The sequence below is a fragment of the Poecilia mexicana genome, unplaced genomic scaffold (genome assembly GCF_051168715.1).
Source record: "Poecilia mexicana isolate PSO_F unplaced genomic scaffold, ASM5116871v1 scaffold_5, whole genome shotgun sequence".
NCBI lineage: Eukaryota > Metazoa > Chordata > Actinopteri > Cyprinodontiformes > Poeciliidae > Poecilia > Poecilia mexicana.
Genome location: NW_028263374.1, coordinates 25,943,579 through 25,970,222, shown reverse-complemented (window position 1 = coordinate 25,970,222; position 26,644 = coordinate 25,943,579). Strand labels below are relative to the sequence as shown.

The window sequence follows — 26,644 nt, the reverse complement described above, 5'->3', positions numbered from 1 at the left end:
CAATACATTCTAAAGATTTTCTGACCATTTTTTCACATGTCATCATAAGTTTCAGTTCTGCACTTCCCAGGACAACTAATAATTAGGTTTTCATAGGGAAAGAAATGATACTTTTGGGGTAAATAAAGTTGTACATCACCCTGAGCACACAATCCAAAATTTAAATGTTTTTGTACTGGCAGCATCATCCCCCAGCAATGTATTTTATTTTTTAACAAGTACCAGTTAATCAGTCATATTTCACATAAAAATGGATGGAGCAGTCCTAGAAGAAAACTTGATGGGGTGGAGCATGGGAGTTGCAATAATTGTGTGTGACAGGGACGTGCCCCCCTCATGTTTAAAAAAGGCATTTATTTGGACCCCTACACAATATAACACTGTTTGTATTGCTTTGTGAAGGAATCTATACCACTTGATTGATAAGTGGTATGGATTCCTTAGATAAAGAAAAACCTTGTGTGCTGTTATATTATGAATACATAAACATACACTAATAATAATAATAATAATAATAAAATACATCGACATCAAGGTTTATGAATATTTTTATTTTATGTACAAGTACATCTTTAATTATTTATTTTTAAATATTTTAACCATAGACATTTGAGTCATTGTTGGTGGTGGTGGATGAAGATATATATATATATATATATATATATATATATATATATATAATTTTTTTTTTTTCTAGAAAAAGCCAGCCAACCTTCTTCAATTCTTACATCGTAGATTTTTTTTGTCTGCATCAAACACTGGTAAAGGTACACCTTAGTGCTTCCAACTGGAGTAATGCCATTATTACACTCTTTTCCTGGGGTTGCATCTATTTCCTCATATTATGCCTGCAGCATTAGCAGAGCAGAGCACATAGTGCTGGGGGGAAAGGTGGAAGCCCACAGTGCAACAAAATCTGTAGAGAGGAAGTTATGATGCAAGAAAGCTTTGAACTGTACATAGCATAAGAAAAAAAGAACAATTCTGATGTTATTCTGATGATTTTGAGTTTGAGCTTATTCATTTGGGAGTATGTACAGGAACATTAATCCCACTATAAAGCATATGCACTGCATCAGATTTAGCCATAGGCTAATTTCCACCTGCAGTCCTCAAGGAGGGTAAAACACAAAATGCTTATAAAAATAGAGACAAAACGAAACTGTAACAACATAATTGCAAAGTTAATACTGCACTAATATACACGCTAACCTGCACTGCAGAAACACCTGCCAAATGGACCATTTTAGTGAAAATAACGAGATCCACAACAAATTACATGTGTCGGCTATAATACTAATTTAACTTCTTTTTGCTACCGCCATTACTGGTGTATAAAAAAGGTATCTAAAATAAATAAACATCACATAGATTGTACCTGCTGAATTCCCACAGTATGCCATTGTCACTACCATGTTGTACTGCGAGGATGGTGTATTCAGGGGATATGATGACATTTTGCATGCAAGACAGAAAATCTAAATTTAGTCTCACCCTGTCTCTTTCTCCCACATGGCTTGAGACAAACTGGCAATGGTTCTTTCTATGGCTTTGTCTCAACAATAGCTTTGTTTTTGCCATTCTCTTACAGTACAATGGCCACATTAATAGTTGTCTTGACAACGCTCTCCAACCTGAGCTATAGATATATGCTGCCTACTTCAGAGTACTTGCCAGTCCTGTCAGTTTATCTGGATGACCTCATTGAAGTTGGCTTATAGGTGAGCCAGTTCACTTATTACTTATTGCCTAACCTAACAAGCTGCAAAAGAGCAGCTTTATTTATGCTGAGATTAAATTACAACCAAATGGACTCTATATTTAGGTGGCCTTTAAAGGGATGTAGCTGCACTGGAGTTTATTCAGGGGTGATATCAAATGTTGATTCCATGTTCCCATCACATTTTTTTTATTTGTAAGGAAAACTGAAAACTATCCATAGATTTCCTCCCACTTCTCTAAACTGTGCTACTTTCTGTTGGTTCTGCTGGTAGTTAAAGGTTTCAATGTGGCAAAATGTGGAAAGGCTGAGGGGGTTTGAAAAGTTTGTGAGGTGGAAGGGTTGACACTAAATTTAACATCTGAATTGCAGCTTTCAATTTGGCAATTTGGTGGTGAAGGGCTACTTTGCTGTGGTCAAAGAATCTGGATTACCTTTGATCAGCTCTTGTTCAAAACCTAAAATAGTTAAACTGCTCTACCCACCATTCATTTTCTACAATGTCTTAAAATAGCACTTTACTCAAGTGCCAAATTGGAAGCTCAGATAAAAACCTGAATTCACTGTCATTGGTTTATAGTGAAGTTTTTTTTAAAGGGTTAATTTTATCCCAACTAAATATAGACAAGGTAATGACAAACTGACGATGGCATGGCATTCTATCAGTGACAAGTTATGGCCCAGACTGACTGGTCTTATTAGACAGAAAAGTCTGGATAGCATCCTTCATTTTTGCAACTCACATTACTAACAGCAATTCTTTAGCTTTATTAGGAAAACCCCACATCTTTTCAGATTACCAGAGAGAAAAAGAACTAAATAAAAGTAGCTTTTTTTCTCAGTGGTTCTAGAGTTCCCTCCTGCAGACAACCTTGTGGCAGTGGAGTTTTGTAAATTACTGAGGCAAATTGAATATTATAAATAAGTATACATAACGATAGAGAAGTATTCATTTATTTGCTTCTGTATTAGTGCTTAAATTACTGGCAATTAGCCAGATGCCTCAGATTAGCAACTGTTTGGACTGCTGTATAGAAAAACAGCAGTCCAGTCAACTCTGCTGAAAAACAACAAAAAATCTGTAATAAGGAATATGTTGTTATTTATATGAGGTTGTATATGTTTTCTTTTACTTTTGGTAAATGTCTGCACAGCATACTTTAGAGTGGAACTTACGCTTTTCTATCACTGTATATTGTCCCACTAAATAGACTTCTAAATTATGCAATGCTTTTCCTTTTCCACGCAGTGGGATTGTACTAAAAAGCCGTAAAAAGAATGGCACGGAGCCGGCTTTTTTCATGTAGCCCATCTAAGCCTTTCACTCATTATGGCCATATGGGTAAACAAACATGAGTCAGCAAAAGTACAGAGCAGCAGTAAAACGAGCTGCCAGATGAACTGTGGGTTTGAATTGAGAATTTATAGCACTTCAACTTTTTTATAGGTGGGCAATGCTTTCCAAAACACTTTCACGATGAGCCCAATGTGTCATACATGTAGACAGAATATTTTGGAGTCAGGTAAACGTTTAAACAAACACACATTAGATAGCTTTTTCCTGAGCAAGAGAAGATCTTACTTGTGCACTTTTTGAGACCGGACCCTTTCTTCACGGCGTGACGGCTGAGTTTGCATTTGAAGTTGTTCTCCCAGAACTCGGCAAACCAGATATTTCTTCTGTTGTTTTCCAGTGTGCGGCTAGTGAAGTACCTGTCAAACCCTGAAAACATCAATGGGTTCGCTGTCATAAGTTCAGCCAATGTAATCAATACAGGTGATACAATCTCAGAGCAAAGGCTAAGTGATAACCTGTAGTATAACTGAGTGTGTTTTACAAACCATTATACAGAATATGTGCATATTTCAAATTTATTAACTACTTGTACTCAATTTTTGTTAAACATTTTTTCCATTAAAGCTGCAGTATTTAACTTTTATAAAATAATACACACACACATACAGGTGCTGGTCATAAAATTAGAATATTGTGATAAAGTTCATTATTTTCCATAATGTCATGATAAAAATTAAATTGTCATATATTTTAGATTCATTGCACACCAACTGAAATATTTCAGGTCTTTTATTGTTTTAATTTTGATGATTTTGGCAAACAGCTCATGAAAACCCAAAATCCCTGTCTCAAAAAATTAGAATATTATGAAAAGGTTCTCTGAACGAGCAATAAAAATAATCATCTGAATCAACAAAGTAACTCTAAACACCTGAAAAAGATTCCTGAGGCCTTTAAAAACTCCCAGCCTGGTTCGTTACTCAAAACCGCAGTCATGGGTCAGATTGCTGACCTGACTGCTGTCCAGAAGGCCATCACTGACATCCTCAAGCAAGAGGGTGAGAAACAGAAAGAAATTTCTGAACGAATCGGCTGTTTGCAGAGTGTTATATCAAGGCACCTCAGTGGGAAGTCAGTAGGAAGGAAAAAGTGTGGCAGAAAACGCTACACAACGAGAAGAGGTGACCGGACCCTGAGGAAGATTGTGGAGAAGGGCCGATTCCAGACCAAATTAAATTTTCATCTCCATAAAACTTTTCAGCAGATGGAAGCATGAAGTGCTCCAAAATCTTCTGATAGCTGCTGCATTGATCCTGCCCTTGATAAAACCCAGTGGACCAACACCAGCAGCTGACATGGCACCCAGACCATCACTGACTGTGGGTACTTGACACTGGACTTCTGGCATTTTGGCATTTCCTTCTCCCCAGTCTTCCTCCAGAGTCTGGCACTTTGATTTCCGAATGACATGCAAAGTTTGCTTTCATCCGAAAAAAGTACTTTGGACCACTGAACAACAGTGGTCCAAAGTGCTGCTTCTCTGTAGCCCAGGTCAGGCGCTTCTGCCGCTGTTTCTGGTTCAAAAGTGGCTTGACCTTTGACCTGGGGAATGCGGCACCTGTAGCCCATTTCCTGCACACGCCTGTGCACAGTGGCTCTGGATGTTTCTACTCCAGACTCAGTCCACTGCTTCCCCCAAGGTCTGGAATCGGCCCTTCTCCACAATCTTCCTCAGGGTCCGGTCACCTCTTCTCGTTGTGCAGCGTTTTCTGCCACACTTTTTCCTTCCTACTGACTTCCCACTGAGGTGCCTTGATATAACACTCTGCAAACAGCCGATTCGTTCAGAAATTTCTTTCTGTTTCTCACCCTCTTGCTTGAGGATGTCAGTGATGGCCTTCTGGACAGCAGTCAGGTCAGCAATCTGACCCATGACTGCGGTTTTGAGTAACGAACCAGGCTGGGAGTTTTTAAAGGCCTCAGGAATCTTTTTCAGGTGTTTAGAGTTACTTTGTTGATTCAGATGATTATTTTTATTGCTCGTTCAGAGAACCTTTTCATAATATTCTAATTTTTTGAGACAGGGATTTTGGGTTTTCATGAGCTGTTTGCCAAAATCATCAAAATTAAAACAATAAAAGACCTGAAATATTTCAGTTGGTGTGCAATGAATCTAAAATATATGACAATTTAATTTTTATCATGACATTATGGAAAATAATGAACTTTATCACAATATTCTAATTTTATGACCAGCACCTGTATATATACATATATATTTTATATTTATTGAAACTGTCACTATGTCGTGACAGTATAGTATGAGACAGATGGTCTGTGAAAAAGTTTAGCTCCTCTGCCTTCTCCCAGTGCTCCCAGAAACAACCAATGCCAGCCAGGAGATGGGCCTTAGCGCTGTCAATCACTTCCTCATGTGGCATTGCTCATTCCCCCTTCAGCTCCTCCTTTGTTGCCTGGTAAGGTGCTGCTGCAGTGTACCAACTTGTCCTGTGCTAGAATTGCTACCCAGACTGCTACCCAGGGTAAATTGGGACTAGTGCATTCAAACAATAGTAGCTTAGGGAGGAGGTGGAGGAGATTGATCTTGTCACAGGTTATCTGTCTCATAACATATTGTCACCATATGGTGACAGTTTTAAGAAATGTCAAAAAAATAATGTTTTGTTATACACTGCACATGTAAAGCATTAAAAGAAACAGAAACAACCTTGGTTCACATGAGGTGAATATTCCACTAACATCTGCACAGAGTTTTAAAAAGACAAGGTCATATGATGCCTGCGCAGTGCTCATTTTACCTTTGATGGACTGGCGCTTCGGCAAGATGGTGACTGCTCCCTCTGCCATCTCCTCCTGGTTCTCAACTGGAGCGCTCTTTGAGCCCCAGCTGTCTGAACCCACCCAGATAAAATGACCCGTCTGGTTGGCCTTTTTTGCTGCATGAAGTAGTCGCCTGCGAAGGAGAGGAAACAGATGTTGCCACGGATAAGGTCAGCATCCCAACCTGCTCCGCTTTGATTTTGATTCACAATCCATTACACAGTGGGCCGGTAGACAGGTAGAAACTCCTCTGTCTGCTGTAGTCCTGGTTTTCTTATCTTCAAAGCACTATTACAGTATGTAGCTAATCCAGGCTTTACCTGATATCGTCTTCGTTGGCAAAAAGTATGACGACTCTTGCATTTGTATTTTCTCCAAGTCTTCGCATAATCTTGTCAAACTCTCCTTGCTTTGGCTCTCGGGGAATCTTAACTGACTGTGAGATGCACACACCACCTGAAACAAGAAAAGTACATCTAGTGATGTTATATCACTAAATATATCAAAAATGAAAATCACAGAAAAAAACATTCAGTTTTCAGGGAAAATAAAGTTTGCTACCTTTAGGATTTTGTTTCCTTCAATCACTTGATATATCTTGTGTAACAAAATAAAAGATAAACGGGAAAACAAAAGGGACTCTGTCAAGGTATTTTTTAACAACATGGATATTAAGGCACTGACTCTCAGAGCAAAACACGTTTGAAATGATACTTTATGTTTACTCTTTTCAGCCAATTGTAATTGTAATATTAATTTCAATAACAAATCAATAGTTAATGTATGTATGTGCAAACTTTAAAATATTTATTTTATTGAAAATTTCTTAAGTATTTTTTTGCACAGCTTTTGTATGTTAAATTTGGCGATGTGCACTGGCATTTTCTTAAATCTAGGAATGAAATGCAGATATGCAGAAGGTATCTTCTTTCTGTGAATACTTTGGTTTTTTACTACAGCAGGAGAGTGATGCTGCTGCCCAACACAAAAGTCTCACATTTTGTGCAATGTGAGACTTTGCACAAAATAACTAAAAGAGCAGCTTTATAATGCAAAGTTAAAAAATTTACATGTTCACACAAAAATGGGACACTCCAATTTCCCTGCAAAAGCAAAACTCTTCAAAAGCAACTACCTGAAATTACAGTATTCTTGTGCTTATTATCATTTTAGGCAGGCACTACTTTATTGCCATGGCAGCAGTCACAGGAACTGACCAGTGTGACTAGAAGGACAGGACGTAATCAATGGACAACAAATTAATTAGTCACACTTTTCTCACGGTTGGCTCTGTCTGGTGTTTATCCACCACCTACACACGTCTAGACGCAAGTCTCCCACACAGAAATAAATAGAATGGATTAAACTGAAAACCACCTGCCTCAGTTTGGCTTTAAATGGTCAAAAGTCACTTACGTTTAGGTTTCATGGACACCAAAAACAACATTTTGCTATAAAAGTGGTATTCAAAATTTTATTTGTAGAGAAATAAAACTTTACATCTCCCAAAAGAAAAAAATTACATACAAATTAAATTACAACATACTGTTTATGCAGTTGTGTCATAGCAAGAGGGAAGTAACTGTTACATAATTTATTAAAATTTTTCAAGGGAATTTATAATCATGATGGTCTCAATAAAATTGATCCTTAGATAAAAGGTTAATCAAATCCATCTTAGGTTCTTTGATGTAGATGTGTCAAAAATGTACCATCCTTTTTTAGTGATGTTAAACGTAATGTTTTCAGTTAAATTTTATACAAACCAATTTTGTGTCATAATTTTATCAATAATGTTGAACCAGTGAAGTTCTCTTAAAGGCTGAAAACAGAACAGAGAGTTGAACTTCTGAATCTGAGGTTTGTTTAAGCATTTCCATCATGTAGCCTGAAGGCCTTCTTTTTTAAGCTGCATAAATTAGTGCACATGTAACCACAGATGTTCATTTTGCTTCCTGTAAAAATCATTTGGACAAAATTGCTGTAAAGACAAGGAAAGCTAGAGCAGTGTCATATGGTTCACAATAATCAAAAAGCTTAGTTTTTTTTTTTTTTTAATTAGTGATGCTGGTTTTCATTTCATCCGCAAAAGTTCTCGAAGTTTTTCAGGATGCTTACATTTTTAGAAAAACTCCACAGGTCCAATAAAATCAATCAATCAAATTTTATTTGTATAGCACATTTCAGCAGCAAGGCATTTCAAGGTGCTTTACATTATTAAAAAATAAAATAAAATAAAACCAGCATGTGACATTGAATAAACAGTAAGAAAGAGAGATTTTGGAAAAAGAAAAACAGAAAGATTTAAAAAAAGAAGATAAAAACATACTTTTGTTACAGAATTTAAGGCCTGTCGTCGCCGGACTCCACTGGACCGGAGAGTCCGACCCAACTCTCCAGTCGATTCAGTAAAATGTCGTGGTCAACAGTGTCGAAAGCTGCACTGAGGTCCAACAGAACCAGCACTGTGGTTCTCCCACAGTCTGTATTTATATGGATATCATTGAACACTTTGACTAGGCCGTCTCCGTGCTGTGGTGAGCACGAAAACCAGACTGGAAGGAGTCTAAGCGATTCATTATTGTTAGGAAGTTATTTAATTGTTTAAAAACTGCTTTTTCAATAATTTTGCTGATGAATGGGAGGTTGGAGATCGGCCTGTAATTCTGCAGTAGTGATTTGTCTGGATTGTTCTTTATCAGTAGTTTGATAAAAGCTGTTTTCAAAGCCTGGGGGAAAACACTTGAAGACAGCGATGAGTTCACTATTTGGATCAGATCATTAGCAACAACAGGCAAAACTTTCTTAAAGAAAAGAGGACTTTTATTTCATTCTGAAAATTGAGCAGTAAATTCTAGCTTTGTACCAACCAAATAAAAAAAAAATGAAACAAAACAAAACGAAAACTTTGAGCCCTATAATTACATACTGTATGAACATCTTGTGGTACGATAGTACATACTGCAAGTCAAGGATCTTTTACAAGTGTTTTAAAATGAGTTAAGATAATTAAACAGATTTTTTAATTTACAACACTTTGATGAAACAGCAATGCTTAAAGCTGCAGTATGTAACTTTGATAAACATATTTTTTTATGTATTTGTTAAAACTGTCATTAAGTCATGACAGTATGAAACAGATAATGTGTGAAAAAGATCAGGCTCCTCTGCCTTCTCCCCATGGTCCTAAAGCCATCTGCTTTTATACACCGCTTAGTCAGAAACAAGCTGTTGGAACCAAAAGGAGGGTCTTAGTGCTGTCAATCATCCTTGTCTAGGCCCTGCTCATAACTTTTCTCTTATTGTCCATAGCTAGTTCCCCACAGCAGAGCCTGCATGCTCAGATGAGTTAGCATATGCCCCAATGACAACGGATAAACACTTTTTTCTGTTGTTTTTCTGCCTTTAGCACAATGGTTGACAGCACTAAGACCCTCCTCCTGGCTCTGATTGGTTGTTTCTGACTGGGAGTGGCGTATTTCTGCAAATGGCAGCAGGACCACAGGGAGGAGGCGAAGGACATAGAATTTTTTTGCAGACTTTGTGTCATGGTATACTGTGAATGAAACATGGTGAAAGTTTTAACTAATATGCTAAAAACATTATTTATAAAATATACATACTGCAGCTTTACACAAACTGTCAAAAATCACTAAACTGTTAAGAAATTTGAACCACATTCTCATTTTTAAGTTTCAACAAAAGGTTGCACAATCTGTAATAATAAGTCGCTTTCTTTAAGCTTGAGCTCATTATTTGGATATGTGGCTTTCTGCTCGGTGATGTTTGTGTGTCCTGACTGCAGTCATGAGAACCTTTCATCCTCGGGGATGTGCCTGTGATGACCCACTTGTCCTGTTGACTCAAATAGTCTCTACTATCAGCCATTTTTGGTGTTTACTTAAATGGGTGGGTTTCGATAAGTGGAAATCATTCAAAGCGAGCGTCAGCCTCCAGTTCCTCACATGTCACCATAGATGGCTATCCTGACTTTATCTCTACCATGTCCTTCTCTTCCTTGGAATTAATGGAAACCAATAGACAAATACCTGCAGCAGTGCGAGGCCCAGCACAGTGAGGGTGTCTGTCTTTGTGAGAGAGGACGAGCCATCTTATCTCTAACCTCTTTGTTTTTACACATATCTATACAACGTGCTGCCTTCTGGATAGAATAAAACATGCAGAGGGAGATGAATATGAGAGCAAGACAAATGCATAAATGGCAACTGAATTTCGGAATACCAGCAAACAGCAAATGTTTCATTTCTGCCCGTTTGAAGTATGTGAACAGAAACAGAAATTATGTCTTTGCAGCTAAGGAGAAGGCAATTCATCTATAAACGGATCCAACAGAAAATATGTGAAAAGACATACATTTCACATCATTTAATGACAGAGCAACTGTTCAAAAATGTCCCAAATCTATAAAAACTGAAATCACACATTTTGGCCTTAAGCAATGTAGCCAACACTTTTCTGTATTATGGGACATTTTTCTTATCGCCTTTCCTCTCAGCTTGTATACCCCCAATCACATAAACTTGAATAAAGCTTCACAATCAAAGCCAGCAGTATAATAATATAATTAGGCCTTTCCAACATAATGTAGCTGAAAATGCTTTGGTTAAGTTTGCTCCCTGATTTTCATTACTTATATCTCTTCTGAGCAATCCTTTGGTTGGAAATTGTTTTTCTATTTTCAAGGCCTCTTGGTCACAATTGTGTTGCAGCTGCTCTACAAAAGTTGTAAAACACCTTTTCACTGCTCAGGCACAACAAAATGCCACCACTTAGGGCAATTATGTGGGAAACACAAGCAAAAAAGTAACAGACCATCTTTTTCGAGAGTTTGGTATATTTGATCAGATTTTTTGTTAGACATTTAATGCCTTGTGCGTTTCATCCAATTTGAGATATATCAGCTCAGCAGTCAAGCAGTCGACCTACAAATCCACTGTAATGTACTGCAGCAGTACATTACATCTTACACTGCACTTTAATAAATGTGAAAATTAGGGCTGTTTTAAATGAATATTTTAGTAATTTAGTAATCTATCTATTTTTCTTACGATTAATCAGATAAAAAATTTAACAATATAAAATACTGGTAAATCTAGCATAACACCAGTGTTACTATTGGATATCAACATCTGTCCAATTTTTCATATCTGAGCATCCCTAACAGTAACTTTTCTGTAGTTTAGAAAATTAACTTGTAATAATAATAGCTCACTTTCCAAGTTAACCTGAAGAAAAGTTATTAAAGATTCTGAAATTATATTCAAGTTAAGGCAGGCTCACATATACACTTATAAAAAATGTCTGCTCCAGATTTTCGTTTATGTACTCATCTTCAGTCAATTTAATAGACGAACACGGTGCTCTAAATAGTAAAACATAATTTAACGAAGCTTCGAGGCAGATACATTTTCCTTGAGAAATTTTAATAATTGAATCAGTATCCCATAAAATATGTTAAAAGAAGAAGTAAGTATGAAGTGCCCTATTTTTTTTTTCTGGTAGATAAACATACTTTTCTCTGTACAAACTCCTCAATTTTTAGATATTTGTGTATGTTATTGTTCCCATTCTTTTCAATTTGTTTTATTGTGAAAAAAATAGTTGAGAGAGGGTCTTTCAGACATAATTCATAAAAATCAGCTGCAATCCTGCTAACCTCAAACAGCTTAACTTTAATTCCTTTGCTGCTGCTCTCTTGTTCAGTGCTCTGTAGAGACCTCTTTGTATGCAAGTTAAGTTATTCCACAAAAAAACAAGAAAGTCACGGATGTTCTCAGAGTGAATATAAATAGTCCTAAATTACCTGTAATAATCAGCTATTGCTGGATAATTGAGCATAACAGAGTGATTTAATGGAGGTCAGCACTGGATAGGATCACGATGTGTGCAGACTTATGATCTAGCAGTTCTGAGTATGACATTTAAAAGGAAATGTTTGAACTATTCACTATCATAATGCTCCCAGGAGCTGTACTTTGCTTTTACAAAGCTGAAAAGTCACCAAAGTTCATAGGTGGGTCTAAGTTCAGAATTAAAAGAACTTAGAGATCCAGAGTCATATTTTTTATGGCTTTTCTTTCTTTCTTTTTTTGTTTTCCTTTTTTTTTTTGCTGAAGTTTAAAACGGAGACTGTCAAGTTTTCTGTTTGGTGTTTGTGAAGATTTTTATTATATAAATGAAATTATTTTAAATTTTATCTTTGCATCTATGTTTCAATATCTGTAGTTCTGTTTGAGTCTCAGGAATCAGGAAAAGAAATAAAATATTTATATTGTACAGGTATATATTACATTATCTATTGTAAATTGTACATTGTTTTGTATAGTGACATGGTATGATTTGGCCATTTTCAGTTCATGTTCAGTTAAACCAACAGAATACAAAAGTATTAGGCCTGAAAACACAATTTGTTGTTTTTTTCCTGCTACACAGTTTCCTAATTGTACATTTTTCCTCTGTTATTAGTTCACCACTCATGTCTTATTGTGTGGAACCACTCAAGTAAATAATTAACATGTGCCAAATGCCATCTTGATTTCCTTTTTTTGCTTTGGATTCCAAAAGGCTGCTTCTTTTTTGCTGTTCTGAAGTATGTAAGGAAGGGCCTATCTTCATTAACATTAACACATTCTCATGAATCCATTGGGAAAGAATGAGTCAAGTATCAGTCAGCCAGCACGAATTGAAATTAATACTGACTTTTGGGTAATGTGCAATCTACACAAAACCGACATCAGGACAAGAAAAAAATATTTTTTTTATAAAATCTATAAAAATGTGGCTTGTAATCTGCATGCAGCCATAAATATTTGAAATAAAAAATATACCAAAAGCAAAGCAATAAGTAGTTAATTTATAGTGAGACTCTGGATTCAACCAAAATAGTTTGAGAAAAATGTTTTACACTTAATTTTACTACTGGTGACCCGTACTCAATTAATAAAAAACGGGAATATATATATAGAATACAGTAACAGTAAAAATATTACTCAACAAGCAACTCAGGAGAAAATTTCCTAAGCAGTGAAATCCCCTCCATCTTTGCACCCAGTGCTCTTTTTATTGCATTTCTGCTTTAATTTGATGTAAAAGATAGATGTCATAATGCACAATAATCCCTTTTTGTTTGCATGAAAACAACTGAGGTTGTGTATTTGTTGGGATTTTTGTTTGTATTTTTATTTAGTGACTCATTCTGCTGCACACAGCACAGCACTGAGTGCATGTATGTTTTTATAATGGTATGTTTTTAATAATAATGTATTTAAAGAGAACAGTCTTACACAACTTAACTTTCTTCTGAAAACCTCAATTAAGATGTTTAATTTTAAACTCTGTGGTGAATAGCAATGTTCTGATTATGTCAAAACCAGTAACATCCCTGGTTCAGGTACGATTATCCCTGCCCCTAAGTCAATCTTTTTTTTCTTCTTTTCCATGTGGTTATGCTAACATATAGGTGAATAAAAGTCATTATTTTCACTTTGAATTATTTAATATCAATTGTGGACTCAATTCTAAGGCTTCTGTTGATTCATTCAATATAAATGTTGAAAGCTCAGCCATCACTGCCAGCATATTCCATTCCTTCAGGAACAACCGGCTTAAATCACTCACTCTCCAATCCCTGATCAGTTCATTTAAAAGAGGCACATTTTTAACGGTCACTGCACTGCTGTATATTGGAAGTGCTATATTTCTATTATGTTCTGCTGTCATCTGCAGTGAGGTGTAGCGAGAGGACTGTTGATTTGTTTTGGTTCTTTTCCATTTTAGTTTAACGGTACAATGGGAAACGGTAAAACAGATGAATAAATAATCATTCAATGAATCTTACTTTTTGAAAGAAATTTGGTCAGAATCCCAATTATGACACTGAATATGTTCCAAGAAATGTATCTAAGAAAACCTATGCTTTGTTTGCACTAATAACAGTCAAAATGTAAAAGAAGCCTTCATAAAAGCTTCATGTTACGGGTGAACAACAACATTGCAGATGTCAAAACTTGTCTGCTTAAAATGCTGACCTTTAATTTGCATCAAACTAATCATTGTAGTGGTTTTAAACACCAAATCACAGTGTCACAATGCATCTCCTTCTAAAGGGTGAGCAAAACAGGAAGGAGGTAGGGTATGCCATATCAAATTTACATAAAAGAAAGTGAATTTAATTAGAGCCCTCCTCCAGGTCAACCATAAGACACCTTTCAAATATACTATATCATCCCAGACATCCCACTACAAAATGGACTGACACAGGCATGTCACTGTAATCACTCACTGAAAGTGCATGACATTAAAATGCTACATGGCAGCGTAATAGCTTCCATGTTATTTTCACCTTTAAAGCAGAAGCTCCAGCTTCAATCAAAACAATTGACTTCTGCCTGACCTCCCTTCTCTAACTACAAACCACAGGCGCCTTAGGCACCGCTGAGTCCACACACACTGTACCCTTAGAATAGGAGTCCAGCAGACTGGAGCGTACCTAATTGACTTTGTAATAGTGCCATAGTTCACTGCCACCAAACTGACTGAATTTCCAAGCATAGTTTGGCAATGCTGATACTCTGAAAAATTACAAAAGAGCCTTTCAGGGCAACTCTACATTTATCATTGAGATTATAATACTGCAAGAAGTAACAAACAGTTGAGCGTCTGATTTTCTGTAGAATTGATTGTTTAGAACAAATGATATCAACCTGTTTTAATCAGACTTCTCTCAGCAATGTCTGTTCTTGTGTAACTGCATGTGGTTGAAGAAATAAAAATAAAACTATCTGTCCCAAAATAAAATACAGAATGCCATTAGCCATTTCCCCTTAGAACTGACATCAGCAGGCTTAACCCAATCAGCTCAAATAGACAGGCTTTGTGCGCAGCTTGAGGAAAGATGATAATCATCAACTCTGAGGCAAAACCTACGGCCTATTTTCTCATGGGTCTGACCAGCTGATCCTAACGGCCTTGGTTATTACAAATGGCTACTCTAAAGGAGAGGTTAGACAGGTGACAGGAAGCTGCTAAATGAGATTCACAGTCTTGTGATGCCTGATTTAAAGATTTCAAGTGTTTCTCTGAGATGCTGATTAAAAAAAATGGAGCAGCTTTTCTTACTGCTATGATCTGATAGTTTAATGGAATAAACAAATGAATTCTTATTGTGCAAATATACATGGCTCCCTTTTTGACCTGATACCTCTAACGAAACAAGAACACCCAATTGCTATCACAAATCACCAGATTAGTAAATGGACTTCACCAGCAAAGCCTTGATAAAAGAAGCAACGAAGAGGCCCATGATAACTTTAACTGGAAGAACTGCAGAGATCCACAACTTGGCTGGTAGAGCTCTCCACACATCTGAGCTTTGTAGAAAGGTGGCAGGTCAAAACCTACTGCTTAAACAAGTTCAAAGGTCAGGCAGTTTGCTGCAAATGATGTTCTCTATGCCAGACCAAAAGTTATGCAGGGGACAAATTAAACTTTGCCAATAAGGTGCTCCAGTTAAATGAGACCAAATTTGAACCTCTTTGGTCAATGTGCAACATTAGATTTTGTAACAGAAACCTAATGCTGCATATAAGTATGAGCACATCGATTACCATTGTGAAGCATGATGGTGACAGCATCACTTTGTGTGAGCGACGAGATTTGACAACTTCTTTTTTTTTTTTTTTCCAGAAACAAGAAGGTTGGTCAAAGTTATTGGGAAAATGTACCAAGCAATACAAAAGCGTGAATGTAAAAACAGTTTAAAGGTTGCAAGAAAAAAAAAACATGAAACAGGGCAGATTTTCCAAATTTGCAATGAACTATTTTTGGATTATGGTAATCTGTCCTGGTCAGAGTCCAAAGCTAAATATAAGTAAAACTCTATGGCAAGAACATTTTTGTTGACTAAGTGAAAGGGTTCAAGGACGCAAAAACTTTTGCAAGGCACTCTTAATTAAATTGATTTACAAGCAAAGATTTTATTATTTTCTGTGCGTAAGCAAAATCTCTGATTTAATTTCATTTCAGGGGTATTTAACGGCTTATTAAATATTTAACGACATTTTGAATTTCAAAGAACCTCACTTGGTAGTGTAATGATTTTCTTTAAGAGGGAAAGAGCAGTCATTAATACATTTATACATTTTTTATGCCTTTAAAGTCTATATGTTTTGGCTTAAGTATATAGAAGGAGAAGTTAAGGTTTAAATGTCAGTGCCTAATGTAAAGGATTATACGTTTTAACTTTTACTTATTGTTGAGTTTGACCTCCCGTTTGCATGAACATAAAGGAAAAAAAAAATATTCATAAAAATCGTCACAATGTGAACAATTACTTTATTCCCACAGCGTTTTCTTTTTCTGTTAAACTCCCTGATTATCTGAACAGTCTCAACCTCCTCCAGAGACTGGTTTTTCCACACTTTTGTCCTGCCCTCTGCAAAAGGCAGGCTGCTGCTTACCTTCAAAAGGTGTTAATTAAAAAGAAAAATAAAGTTGAGGCACCATATGGAGGAGGCAGCCCCACACTGTTTTGGAATTTCACTTTAATGCTCCTCTCTGTGTTTCTGTGGAGAGGAGGTCATCTGGAAGTGACAGCCTGACAATGATTAGGTAATGGGTCTTCACAGGCTGCCAAGACTTCATAAATTTGCCCTGTTGGATCACAAAAGGCTAATTCACAAATCTGGCTAGACTGGTTAGTTTTTCTTTTTTAGCACAGACGAACAATTAGATGTTTTCTCGACCTGGCTTGCATAAAGTGCTTCAATGTATGTGATAGATTTGTGTACTTCATAGAGAGAGAAGATTAAACAATACAGGAAAGCACTCATGAGAAATAATTCAAAGCAGCTTTTGAGGATTCTTGCACTGTTGCTGAGCATCATATTATATCAATACAGGGACTTATTGCTCGGGAGCACTGTGGCTTTCAAAGAGGAGGATCGAACCCTTAAAGCGCGAGGCCTTGTTGCAAGAGCTGCAGATTCACAATTTTAGACATTTAAATAAATACACAGAGAGAGTTTGTTTTTCCTGTTCATTATACTGGATGGTAGGAATCAAGCTCAAGTTTCGTTTGTGCAAAGTGAATCCAGCACAGAAGGAAAAAAAGTCTTTGCATAACAGTAAAAGACAAATTCAATTTCGGAATTGATGTGGGAAATACAAGTGTTTTCAAAGTGACTAACATGCCCACTCGCTTCTTTTAAAACCTCCTTAGTCTCAAGTTGTCTGCTTTCTGCCCTTGAGATGCAGGGCCTTAGATTGCTTCTGTCCTAAAGAGAGTTTTGACCGGAGGATGAATGTCCTCTGTCCATTTTCCATTATCACCTACCCACCAATTAAAAAGCCCATGAAACACTGTAGTGGAAACAGCTGCTTTCATTTTCCCACTGACTGATTGATGTGTCACTTTCCCCATCAGCTTATGAGAGGATTTCATGTTGAGGGTGGTTTGTTTGATTTATACAAAATGACTCTAGTGGACACAGTCGAGTAAGAACTTAACAGAAATATAATTTCCGAATTCATTTTGTGCTAAAGCCCTGTCTGCTGGGCACACAAATCGAAATAAGTAAAGGAAACTGTTTTGGTAATTTGTCGTTTCTGTTTTGCTCATCAAGAATGAACATGAGTCTGGGCAGAAACGACACAAAGAAATTGAACACATTTGCATCATATTCATAAATCTTAAAATACGGAGGAGCAGAGGACTAACTGTCAAGTGTGGGAGTTGTTTACACGATTTTGTTGTTTATGCTGCCTGGTTCATCTATTGAGAGCCGTCCAGCCCTGGGGATGAGCTATTTTGGAGGAATGATCCATTCATCAGAGATCTCATTCACTCTGTAGGATTAGCTAAACTTAATAAAACATGTTTAGTCAAATGATTTTTTTTTCTTTAATCGTTCTTGTCTACCATATTTCTGGACTGCAGAAAGCATGTTGTTTCTAATGTTATTTTTAAAAATACTGCTTGTTTTTTGTAAGATTACTGCATCCAGTGATCAGAAATTTGCTTTGGGATTTTTCAATTTGATCATTGATTGCACTCAACTTTTTCAACAAAAAATGTAAAGTTCAGGTTTCGGTTTATTTTATCCATAAGGTGTGATACAGACTAATGTTTTCATTATTTGTTTTTATAAAATAAAAATGTGTGTTACGTTGTTGATTAAAGTGCAATATAAGTTCAGAGAAAAATTCCTCTTAGAAACATACGCTACAAGTACAAATTTAACAAAATGTATTTCAAATACAATATCAACAACACAATACTCCACAATAGAAACAATAAGCACACTTGCTTTTAGCCGTGTTGTCCATATTTTAAAAAACAAAGATCCCACTTCATGCAAACCAAACAAGAAGATTTATTGGGATTATATCACTGCATTCCAAAGTGAACCTCTGTTCAAAAGTGTCATTCAACTTTCATACTTTGTTTTGGATTTACATTCACAACCACCACTTGGTAAGATGACTGAATGTGCCTGGAAGAAACTCAGTAGGACAAACAATTATTGCTGCTGTTTGTCCTACTAATCAGGGATTAAACTAGCAACAAAATGGAGACTGGGGACGGAAAGGAATGTTCAATGTAATTAAGTTAAGTCTTTGAGTTCAAAACTGATTAACTGGTCAAAATCACTTCCATTAGGTTAAGTCAATGATTTTGATTTAAGATAAGTGCAAAAATATAACACTTCACTAGACAGATTATGTGACTGTATTGCTGACTATATTCATCATTAGATGATCCACAGCTGATATATTCATGCATGTCTATGTGTATGTCGGTTTCTCTGTCATTTGGTGTGAGTAGCAGAACATGAAACACGAGTAGAGTGTTTCTTTGCCCTGGAGCACAGACAACTGTGAACTTAGCAAATTGCCAAATGCTCAGCTGCGAAACGAGGCATTCTTAATTAAAAGGGTAATTTTAACTGCATTACTGATAGAAAACAGTACTCTGTAAATGTTCTTTGTTTATTTTGTTTTGATGTGTGTTTGGGTTTTCCGATGAGAAATATATGGTAATAATCCAGCAAAATAATCGGAATAATGATGATTATGTGGAAAATGATTTTGCTGTTATCATTTTGCGTGTGGTTTAGTGCTTCTTGTACGTGATGCAGATTTTAGTTCTTTCATCCGTTTGTCTGCTTGTATGTTGTCTTGAGTTTTATTGCCTCATTATGTTCAATGAATGCATTTTTACCTTTTTCATTATTGTATTTTCAGAAATCCACTTTCTTTTTTCAGTACTTTATTTCTAAATTTTCAGATAAATAATACAATAATACAAGATACATAAAAAAGTAAATATTATATGAGAAGATAAAGCAGAAAAAACATGCAAATAAAAATGATCATATTATTGGCGGCAATCAATAAAAGGTAATTCACACAACAAGCTAAAAATGCAGGGACAGTTCTTAAACACATCGGCACATTGAACAGGTAGAATATGTATTTCTATGTCACCCTTAAAAGCTCACATATCCTATATGACTCTTCTACATCTGTTGTTCTACTTTTTAATACAGGTATTAAAGAAATTAGATTTATCAGATTTTCACTGAAGAAAAATAAGCCCTCGAGCCTTTAGTGAAGCAAAAGCAATCATTTTTAATTGTGATGAGGAAACCTTGACATTTTGGAAAAGGACCTTGAAGAGATGGAGATGTGGAACGATAACATTGTTTTACTACATTTGTATGAAAGCGCTACACATACTTTTGACCAGAATTTATATGAACAGGGACAAAACCCAAACTTGTCTTAATGTGGTTGAATCTATTCCTACTTTAGCTTTAAACCTTCTTACTTCTCATCAACTTTGTACCAGTGACAAGAACTTTACACAGTTGTCTGTGTTTTAATGGCAGTTTTTTTTTTACTTTTTCATTACACCCCCTGATATAAGATGCTATGATGGTTTCCGAGAATTGTTGTAGCACCAATCAAATAAAAACAGCAACTCATCATAAGGTTTCATGGCTGCTGTTTCAATACTATTCTGACATCATTGCGCCCTTTTATGTGAAACTGAAAGCATCTTGTCAACTTAATTCACATGACTCAACATTTCCTTGTCATTATCATTCTGAACATGTCCTCAGTATTTTTATTTATTTTTTTATTGGTGACAGTCTACAATTAGTCTTAGTGTTTTTCATGTACAAAATAAACCATTGCCCATATAAATTCTAATTCTGTTTGAGTGACACCATTACAGAAATGTGTGTTATTGCTCACCAGAACAACCCCTGAAGCTGGATTGTGGGATTCTGTGTTCAGTGTATACCAAAGAATAATATTTTCACACAGCCTGGTAAGTGCTCAGCTACACCAAACCAATTTTCCTTATCAAAGAAACTAGATGAGAAGAATGCAAAAGCGACAGTGATATAATTTTTTTTTTTTTTTTTTACAAAATCTCTTGTTTTTCTTTGGGAAAAACAACATACTTGATTCGGCACGTTTCTTTTGTCTCAAAATGTCAACAAACCTCAACGTTGTGCACAAACAAATGTCTTAGTAGTTGTCTCTTTCAAAGCCTGACCTTCGGTTCATTATAATGAATCATTTGTTTAGTGTTTATACTATTCATGCACTGACGTCCTTTTCATTTTTAATTACCAGCCAAAGCTGTTTTGCATATTTTAAATTTTTCATGCTGAGAAACTGTTATTTAGAAAGCCTCGAAAACAGAGTGGTTGTGCTGGGAAACATGGCCTCTCTCTGTTTAACTATTTGGGTGAGGATAATTAGTTTGTGCTTCTTGTGTTGGTTTTAATATTTGAATGAAGGCTTCAAGATGACTGAACCTCTGGAACAATCCTATTACTGTGAAAATCAACCTGTGAATCTCATGCCTACAGAGAATGTTGGTGTCTAGTAAATTCATAAACATTTATTTTTTTATTCAGGTTTTGTTTTATATTATTCTTCAATTACTATTGAATTCTAGTGATATTGCAATACAGGAAGTCAGAGGGCAATGGCAAAAATTTCAGCTACCACTTTTTCATTTTTGTTATTTCAGTACATACTGTACATTTATCCATGTCATTTGTTGAAACTTTCCTCGTTCGAACTCTGCATTATTATTCAGTGAATAACTTTCTAAGATGTGTGCATCTGCCTTAGTCTATTTCATTGAGACAATCTCTGTACCAGTGAAGTGTCCCCTTTGCTGCTGGGTGCACTGGCCTGATCTAAATGGAAAGATAGTTTCTTAATGTAGTCCAGCTTGTTCCACTTCTTTATTTCTCTTTCCTTATGGGCATGAATTTTGATTTTCAGAAGTCTGGGTAGAACTGCAGAGCCATAGACATTCCTTGCTAGATTAAGGTCTGAGTATGGCTTGCATCGCTCACCTTTTCTTAATTATAACTTCTGAATAAGCAATACTGTAGTTTAAAGAAGCCTTGAGAAACAGAAAGTGTTCAAACATCAGGAAAGAGGCATATTGACCTTACTGTTGCTTGATAATTGCAATAAAATGTTTGTTCTTTAATCTTTATTTTCTGTGTTTGTTTTAGTGCTGGCAAATTTTATCAAACTTTAAATCAGTTTGATTACTACATAAATTACTTAACTTTACAGTAACCAAATTCAAGTCATGTGTTTTTTTTGTTGTTGTTTTTTGTTTTTTTCTAGATACAACTTAGCGTTCATTACCATGCAGGCTGCCAGTATGAAACAGATGGAGATGAAACAGTTTTGTTTCTTCTCTGTATTTCAAGTCTTCTGAGGAAATCTATGGAGACTTTTTTGGTGGAGTGCACTTGTTCATTTTCTATGGATTCTTTTGTAAAGAACCTTTGAAGAAAAAAAGAACAAACAATGACTAGCATGGCTTTGATTCATCTAAAGTACATCTGGCTAGTATGAGATATTCATGAATCAAAGATTTGTAGATTTTTTTTATTCGGGGGTTGTAATGTTTTTTTTTTTTTTTTTTGGAACTGTCATTATGCGGTGCTTAGTAAACCAACCTGTGAATCTCACGCTAATATGTAGTCTGATGGGTTACATAAATGATTTCTAGATTATTATGTTGATGTGTTAACTGCTGATTTGGATACTCGTAACAGATTTATTTCATCATTTTTTCCAGATAGATTGACAACAAACAAAAGATAGCACTATTATGTATTATTTTTGAGTGTTTCTTTACTATAACCTAGGTTGACTTGTTTAGTTTGTTCAGTGAAGGAGACGATGTCAAACTGGACTAAAATTGTATGTCGGTATGTAAGATCTGTTTCAATATGCTAATCTCATGACCATGGTGTTGTACCTTTGGGTCTAATCTTTTTAAAGGCTGAAGAGTGGGAAGCAATGCTGCAGAAGAGTCCGTGTATACTTATGCACAATGCCCATTATTTGAGTCTAAATCTTACTTTATGTTCTTTTCTATGGGTTTAAGCTATCTTCTTTCGCTAATAAATTACAAGTACACATTGGTCTTCAGGTCAATAGCTTGTAAACAGAACTGCACTCAGTCCAGACACATTTTATTCATCTCTGTTTCTCCATGTTAATAGCAAACTTGGATAGTAATCTCTCAACTATCAAATAGCATATCAGACCACTGCGTCTTTCTCTTCATCCATTTCAAGTACTCAAGAGTGTTATTTGACAGTCAGAAAAAATGGATTTGTTCATTTGTGCTGCACAACCACAATATTTGACTGAAGAGAAATGTTATTCTTCAGAGCTGCCACATCCTGCAGAAACAATTCAAGTGCCTTGAAAGACACTGTGTGTTTTTCACTGCTGTCTTGGGGAGCAGATGACACGTTCTCTGACTCTGAGTTGGAGAGCTTTTTTACCAAAGGGAAATCTTTTGAATACCATGAGCATAGGCTGCACCTGTTGGTGGAAAACGCTAGCTGCCTTATGGCTGTATCCTGTGTGACTGATGCTGTTGTCAGTCATGAACAGAAAGAAATACCTTTTAAAATTCATGAAAACTCTATTGAGCTGCAGCTCGGAGCCGTGTGAAAGAAAGTGAATTAAACTGAGACCTGCATCGTCACTTTTGGTAGCCCTTAGACTTTGAGCCATTCTGCATCATTTGTATATCTTGGCAGCTTGGCCGTATAATTGATGCCATTCATTACATGATTGAGGGAGGTGTTTATGTGTGGTGAGTGAAGGTAGCCAGACCATTGCTGAAAGCAATATAGACTGTAGTGATTGATGTAAAGCAAGGTCCATAAATGCTAGTGTTTTTTTTTTTGTTTTTTTTTTTGCCTAAATGCAAGTGTTACTCTATTTGCCAGCTTCAGGCAACGTCATTAATAAACTTTGAAAATGATTATAGTGGCTTTATTGATTCCAGTTTGCCCCCACTATCCCAGTTGCCCCTCTTGATCCATTGCATTGCCTCAGTAAACACAGCCATTGAAACTGTGGACCTGCTCTGTCTCTGCCATCGATCACCCCTGCTGATGTTGGAACATCACATTTTCCGTGTTTGTCTGGTAGCTTAATCCATTCACAAAGTGTGCAGAATGTGCCAAAAATCATGTGGCACAACTTAACTTGTAAGGTTATAAAAATAAAAACAGTGAGAGATATCAGTTAAAATAATTTAGGGATCTTGATGTGTATGGCTTTCTGCCATGACAAATATCAAACAGAACAACATTGATATTTTAATAAGTTACACATCTTTAAGTTCTTGTTCATGTTCTTTGCAGAAAGGGGGCACAAAAAGAAAGAACACGTCCTCGTGTGTTTTTAATGCAAAAATGCCACTGATCCAACATATGTGCTCCCAAATAACTGGGTGAAACACAACTGACTCCAACTATTCTCCACAGAACTATCAGCATAAGAAAAAGAAAAAAAAAATAGTGCAATACTTACCTTGTCTTAAAATCTTAAAACCCACGTCATGAGCCATAAAAGAATATTACTCTGGCCCAGCACCAATGCAGTTCTGATAACTAAGTTATGCATCAACTGGCACCAAACCAGCCTGATAGAATATGCACAAAAAAGTGAGAAAAATAAGATACAGCTAAGTTTCAGCAGCCAATTGAGCTTTTTATTTCAATAACCTAAGTTTAACTAAAATAATTCAAATGAAATACTAGATACAAGGCATACGAGCATCAGGAAATCAGCTGTGTATGTTGTGGATGTTTAGGTTTATGTTTTGACTAGGAAACATGGGAAGTAAGATTCTGTTTTCTAGTAAGGTTTCATCACACAGGATGAACAAAATCCAAGGAAATCCTTCCGAACTGTTTACTACCATCAGTGAACTGCATTTAGAGGATGAATAGTTTCATTCTAATCTGCCTCAAAATAGAAGAAATGACAAACAAAATTTCAGCTTTGTGGCGTCTTCCTACCCACTGGCATATTAAACAACTCTCATTTTGCATTCTGCAAACGTTTCACTTTTTTCAACCTTAAAATCTGATTCTATATCATCCCTCCCACTCTTTTCTCCTCCACCTCTTTCTGTTTTTCAACAGACTGTTAAGCTGGTTGTCATTTCTAATGGAAATGACACACCCTGAGTCAAAGTGACACTGTGTCAAGAGCCCATCCTGTGATTCCTGCCAGGCAAATCGCTCATGCTTTATTCCTTATACAGAATTAAATTAAAAACCCTCTCCTAGGCCCTTATAACTTCATAAGGGTTTCAATGTAATGTCTTCAATAACAGTTCAATAACAAATCCTGAGAGCAACCTAGTGCCTTCCTCATTTGCAGTTTTGCAGAGAAGCCTGAAAACATCTAGACTTCTATAGTGAATTTTAAATATGCCAGGAAAAAATAGAGGGATTATTTTGATATAACTTAAAATGGCAACACAAAGAAAGTGTGTCTGTTTTCATTTCTCTCCCTTGAAATTGTCCCCTCTTAATGTATTTGGACAAAAGAGATTTTATGATAGTATCTTTGTCTTTGATGACTGATGGGCAGTTTACCATTTTTATAAAGCTGTCAAAGGTCTTTTTCTATATCTATGTAACTCTGCCCTAACAGCTACACAAACAAGAAAAAACGACAATGAACAGATTATTTTATTTTAATAATTTCCTTGACGAAGATTTCTGCTGAGTGGTGTTTATGACTGTATTTTTGTGTTTTTATGATGTAAAGCACTTGTTCAGCCTTGTTGCTGGAATGTGCAATGTGAAACCCAAAGCACATTCATTCATGGCTAAAGTGTCTCTTTCTAAGCCAGTGTCAGAAAATCAAACACATTTGGCCTGGAAAAGCTACAGATCTGCTGACATTCCCTTCAGTTAGCTCTCAATGTTTAGCTCACTCCAAATATTCTGCTTATTTCATCAGGGCTAACTGTACAATTGGAAACCTGTTTGTAAGTCCTTGTGTTGCCTATTACTGTATGGAAATTTTGCTCAAAACACACAGTCACTGATTTCTCTTTTTTCCATTGCTAAATCAAATTCAGTTTCCACTATCAAGGTTATTCCAGCATACTGTGCATGGAGATTGGCTGTCCCTGACAGTCATTGGTTGGTTTATGCCAATGTTGCCTCATTAGCTACCAAAGTCATTATTTTTGCCCCCTCATGGCAGTGATCACCATGCATCAATAAAACAGGAGAGGTTCTGCCATTTCTTTAGCATAAGCACTTCAGGGTCCTTGGCCAGAAGTAAAATTGCCTCCATACTCCATTAGAGGACACAGATAGTGCAGTAAAAGAATATTTGTTCACACAAATTCCTTCTCTTTTTTGTTTGTTTGTGACACTTAAATATTATAGATCACCACACAAAATTTTATTTCAGACCAAAATAGCCTGTGTAACTAAGAAAAAAAAAACAGTTTTCAGTTGATGCAGTTTATTAAGGCAAGAAAGCTATCCTAAGCAACCTGTCCTGCTGAGGGAAGGTAATTGCATCCCTTGTTAAATCATGAATTAACAGTGATTAACCACATTTTTAAAACGCTGAGCTCAGTTTCTGCTAGACCTGTGAATTTAGGAAAGAATGGAAACTGTCTGACAACATAATGTAAGATAAAAGATCCCAACGTGGTATCCACTAAACATATAATAATTATTGTTTTATGAAATTAAAGACAATTATAAAGATGTGAATATATTATTTTTCAGGGTTACAGACTGTGGTTTTGTTTTCTTCTCAATCTGTTGTTTTCTTTATATGCAGGCTGGTTGGTGCCATTAGACTGAGGTTGGTGATGCTCCTATCAAATCTAGACTGCACAGAGAGACATCTAGCAAACCCTGGAGGTTGGAGAAAGATAATATCTTAAAACACAACATATCAAGCAGATAGTAGAGGGAACCGGGAGGTATGTATCACTCTGCTTAATTTTAAACAAATCTCTGAAAACATTTAATGTTCATGTCAATCAATAGAAAATTAAATTGCCATCCTCCTCAAATGAAGTCAGTTAAGCATATTTTTGTCTAGAGCTTCTAATCATTTAATATATCCAATCCCACACACAAACTCTTTCATATATGTTCATTTGAGGAGGTTTTTTTTAAAAGGTTTGTGCTTCTTTTATATTGTCTATTGTGTGTCTGCAAACTCTTTCCAAGTCACCATGAGCCACACTACAGTAGTTCAAAATGAAAGCACTCTGATGTTTTTATTTGATTAAATCTTTATAATACTGAATAATACAACATGTAAATCTGCTCTAATGACGATTATAAATTAAGCCATTTAGAAACTCTATGTCAGAAGCTGAGAAAATCTCATCCCTTGGACAAAAGTGACATTGGTATGTA

General features: G+C 36.0%; 1 protein-coding gene and 1 long non-coding RNA gene across 2 annotated transcripts in view; one reads left to right on the top strand and one right to left on the bottom strand.

Moving 5' to 3' along the window:
* grm4 (glutamate receptor, metabotropic 4) overlaps nucleotides 1-26,644 on the bottom strand; it is a 141,912-nt gene that overhangs the window by 44,770 nt on the left and 70,498 nt on the right. Inside the window, exons 3-5 of the mRNA XM_088005800.1 lie at nucleotides 6,179-6,314; nucleotides 5,837-5,991; nucleotides 3,303-3,443 (exon numbers count right to left, since the gene is read on the bottom strand). Of these exons, the coding sequence (XP_087861926.1) occupies nucleotides 3,303-3,443; nucleotides 5,837-5,991; nucleotides 6,179-6,314 (432 nt within the window). The remainder of the gene's footprint in view (nucleotides 1-3,302; nucleotides 3,444-5,836; nucleotides 5,992-6,178; nucleotides 6,315-26,644) is intronic.
* Nucleotides 1-26,644, top strand: part of LOC106903979 (uncharacterized) — a 143,232-nt gene that overhangs the window by 113,398 nt on the left and 3,190 nt on the right. The window contains exon 2 of the long non-coding RNA XR_015762889.1: nucleotides 26,055-26,199. This is a non-coding gene — a long non-coding RNA (uncharacterized LOC106903979). The remainder of the gene's footprint in view (nucleotides 1-26,054; nucleotides 26,200-26,644) is intronic.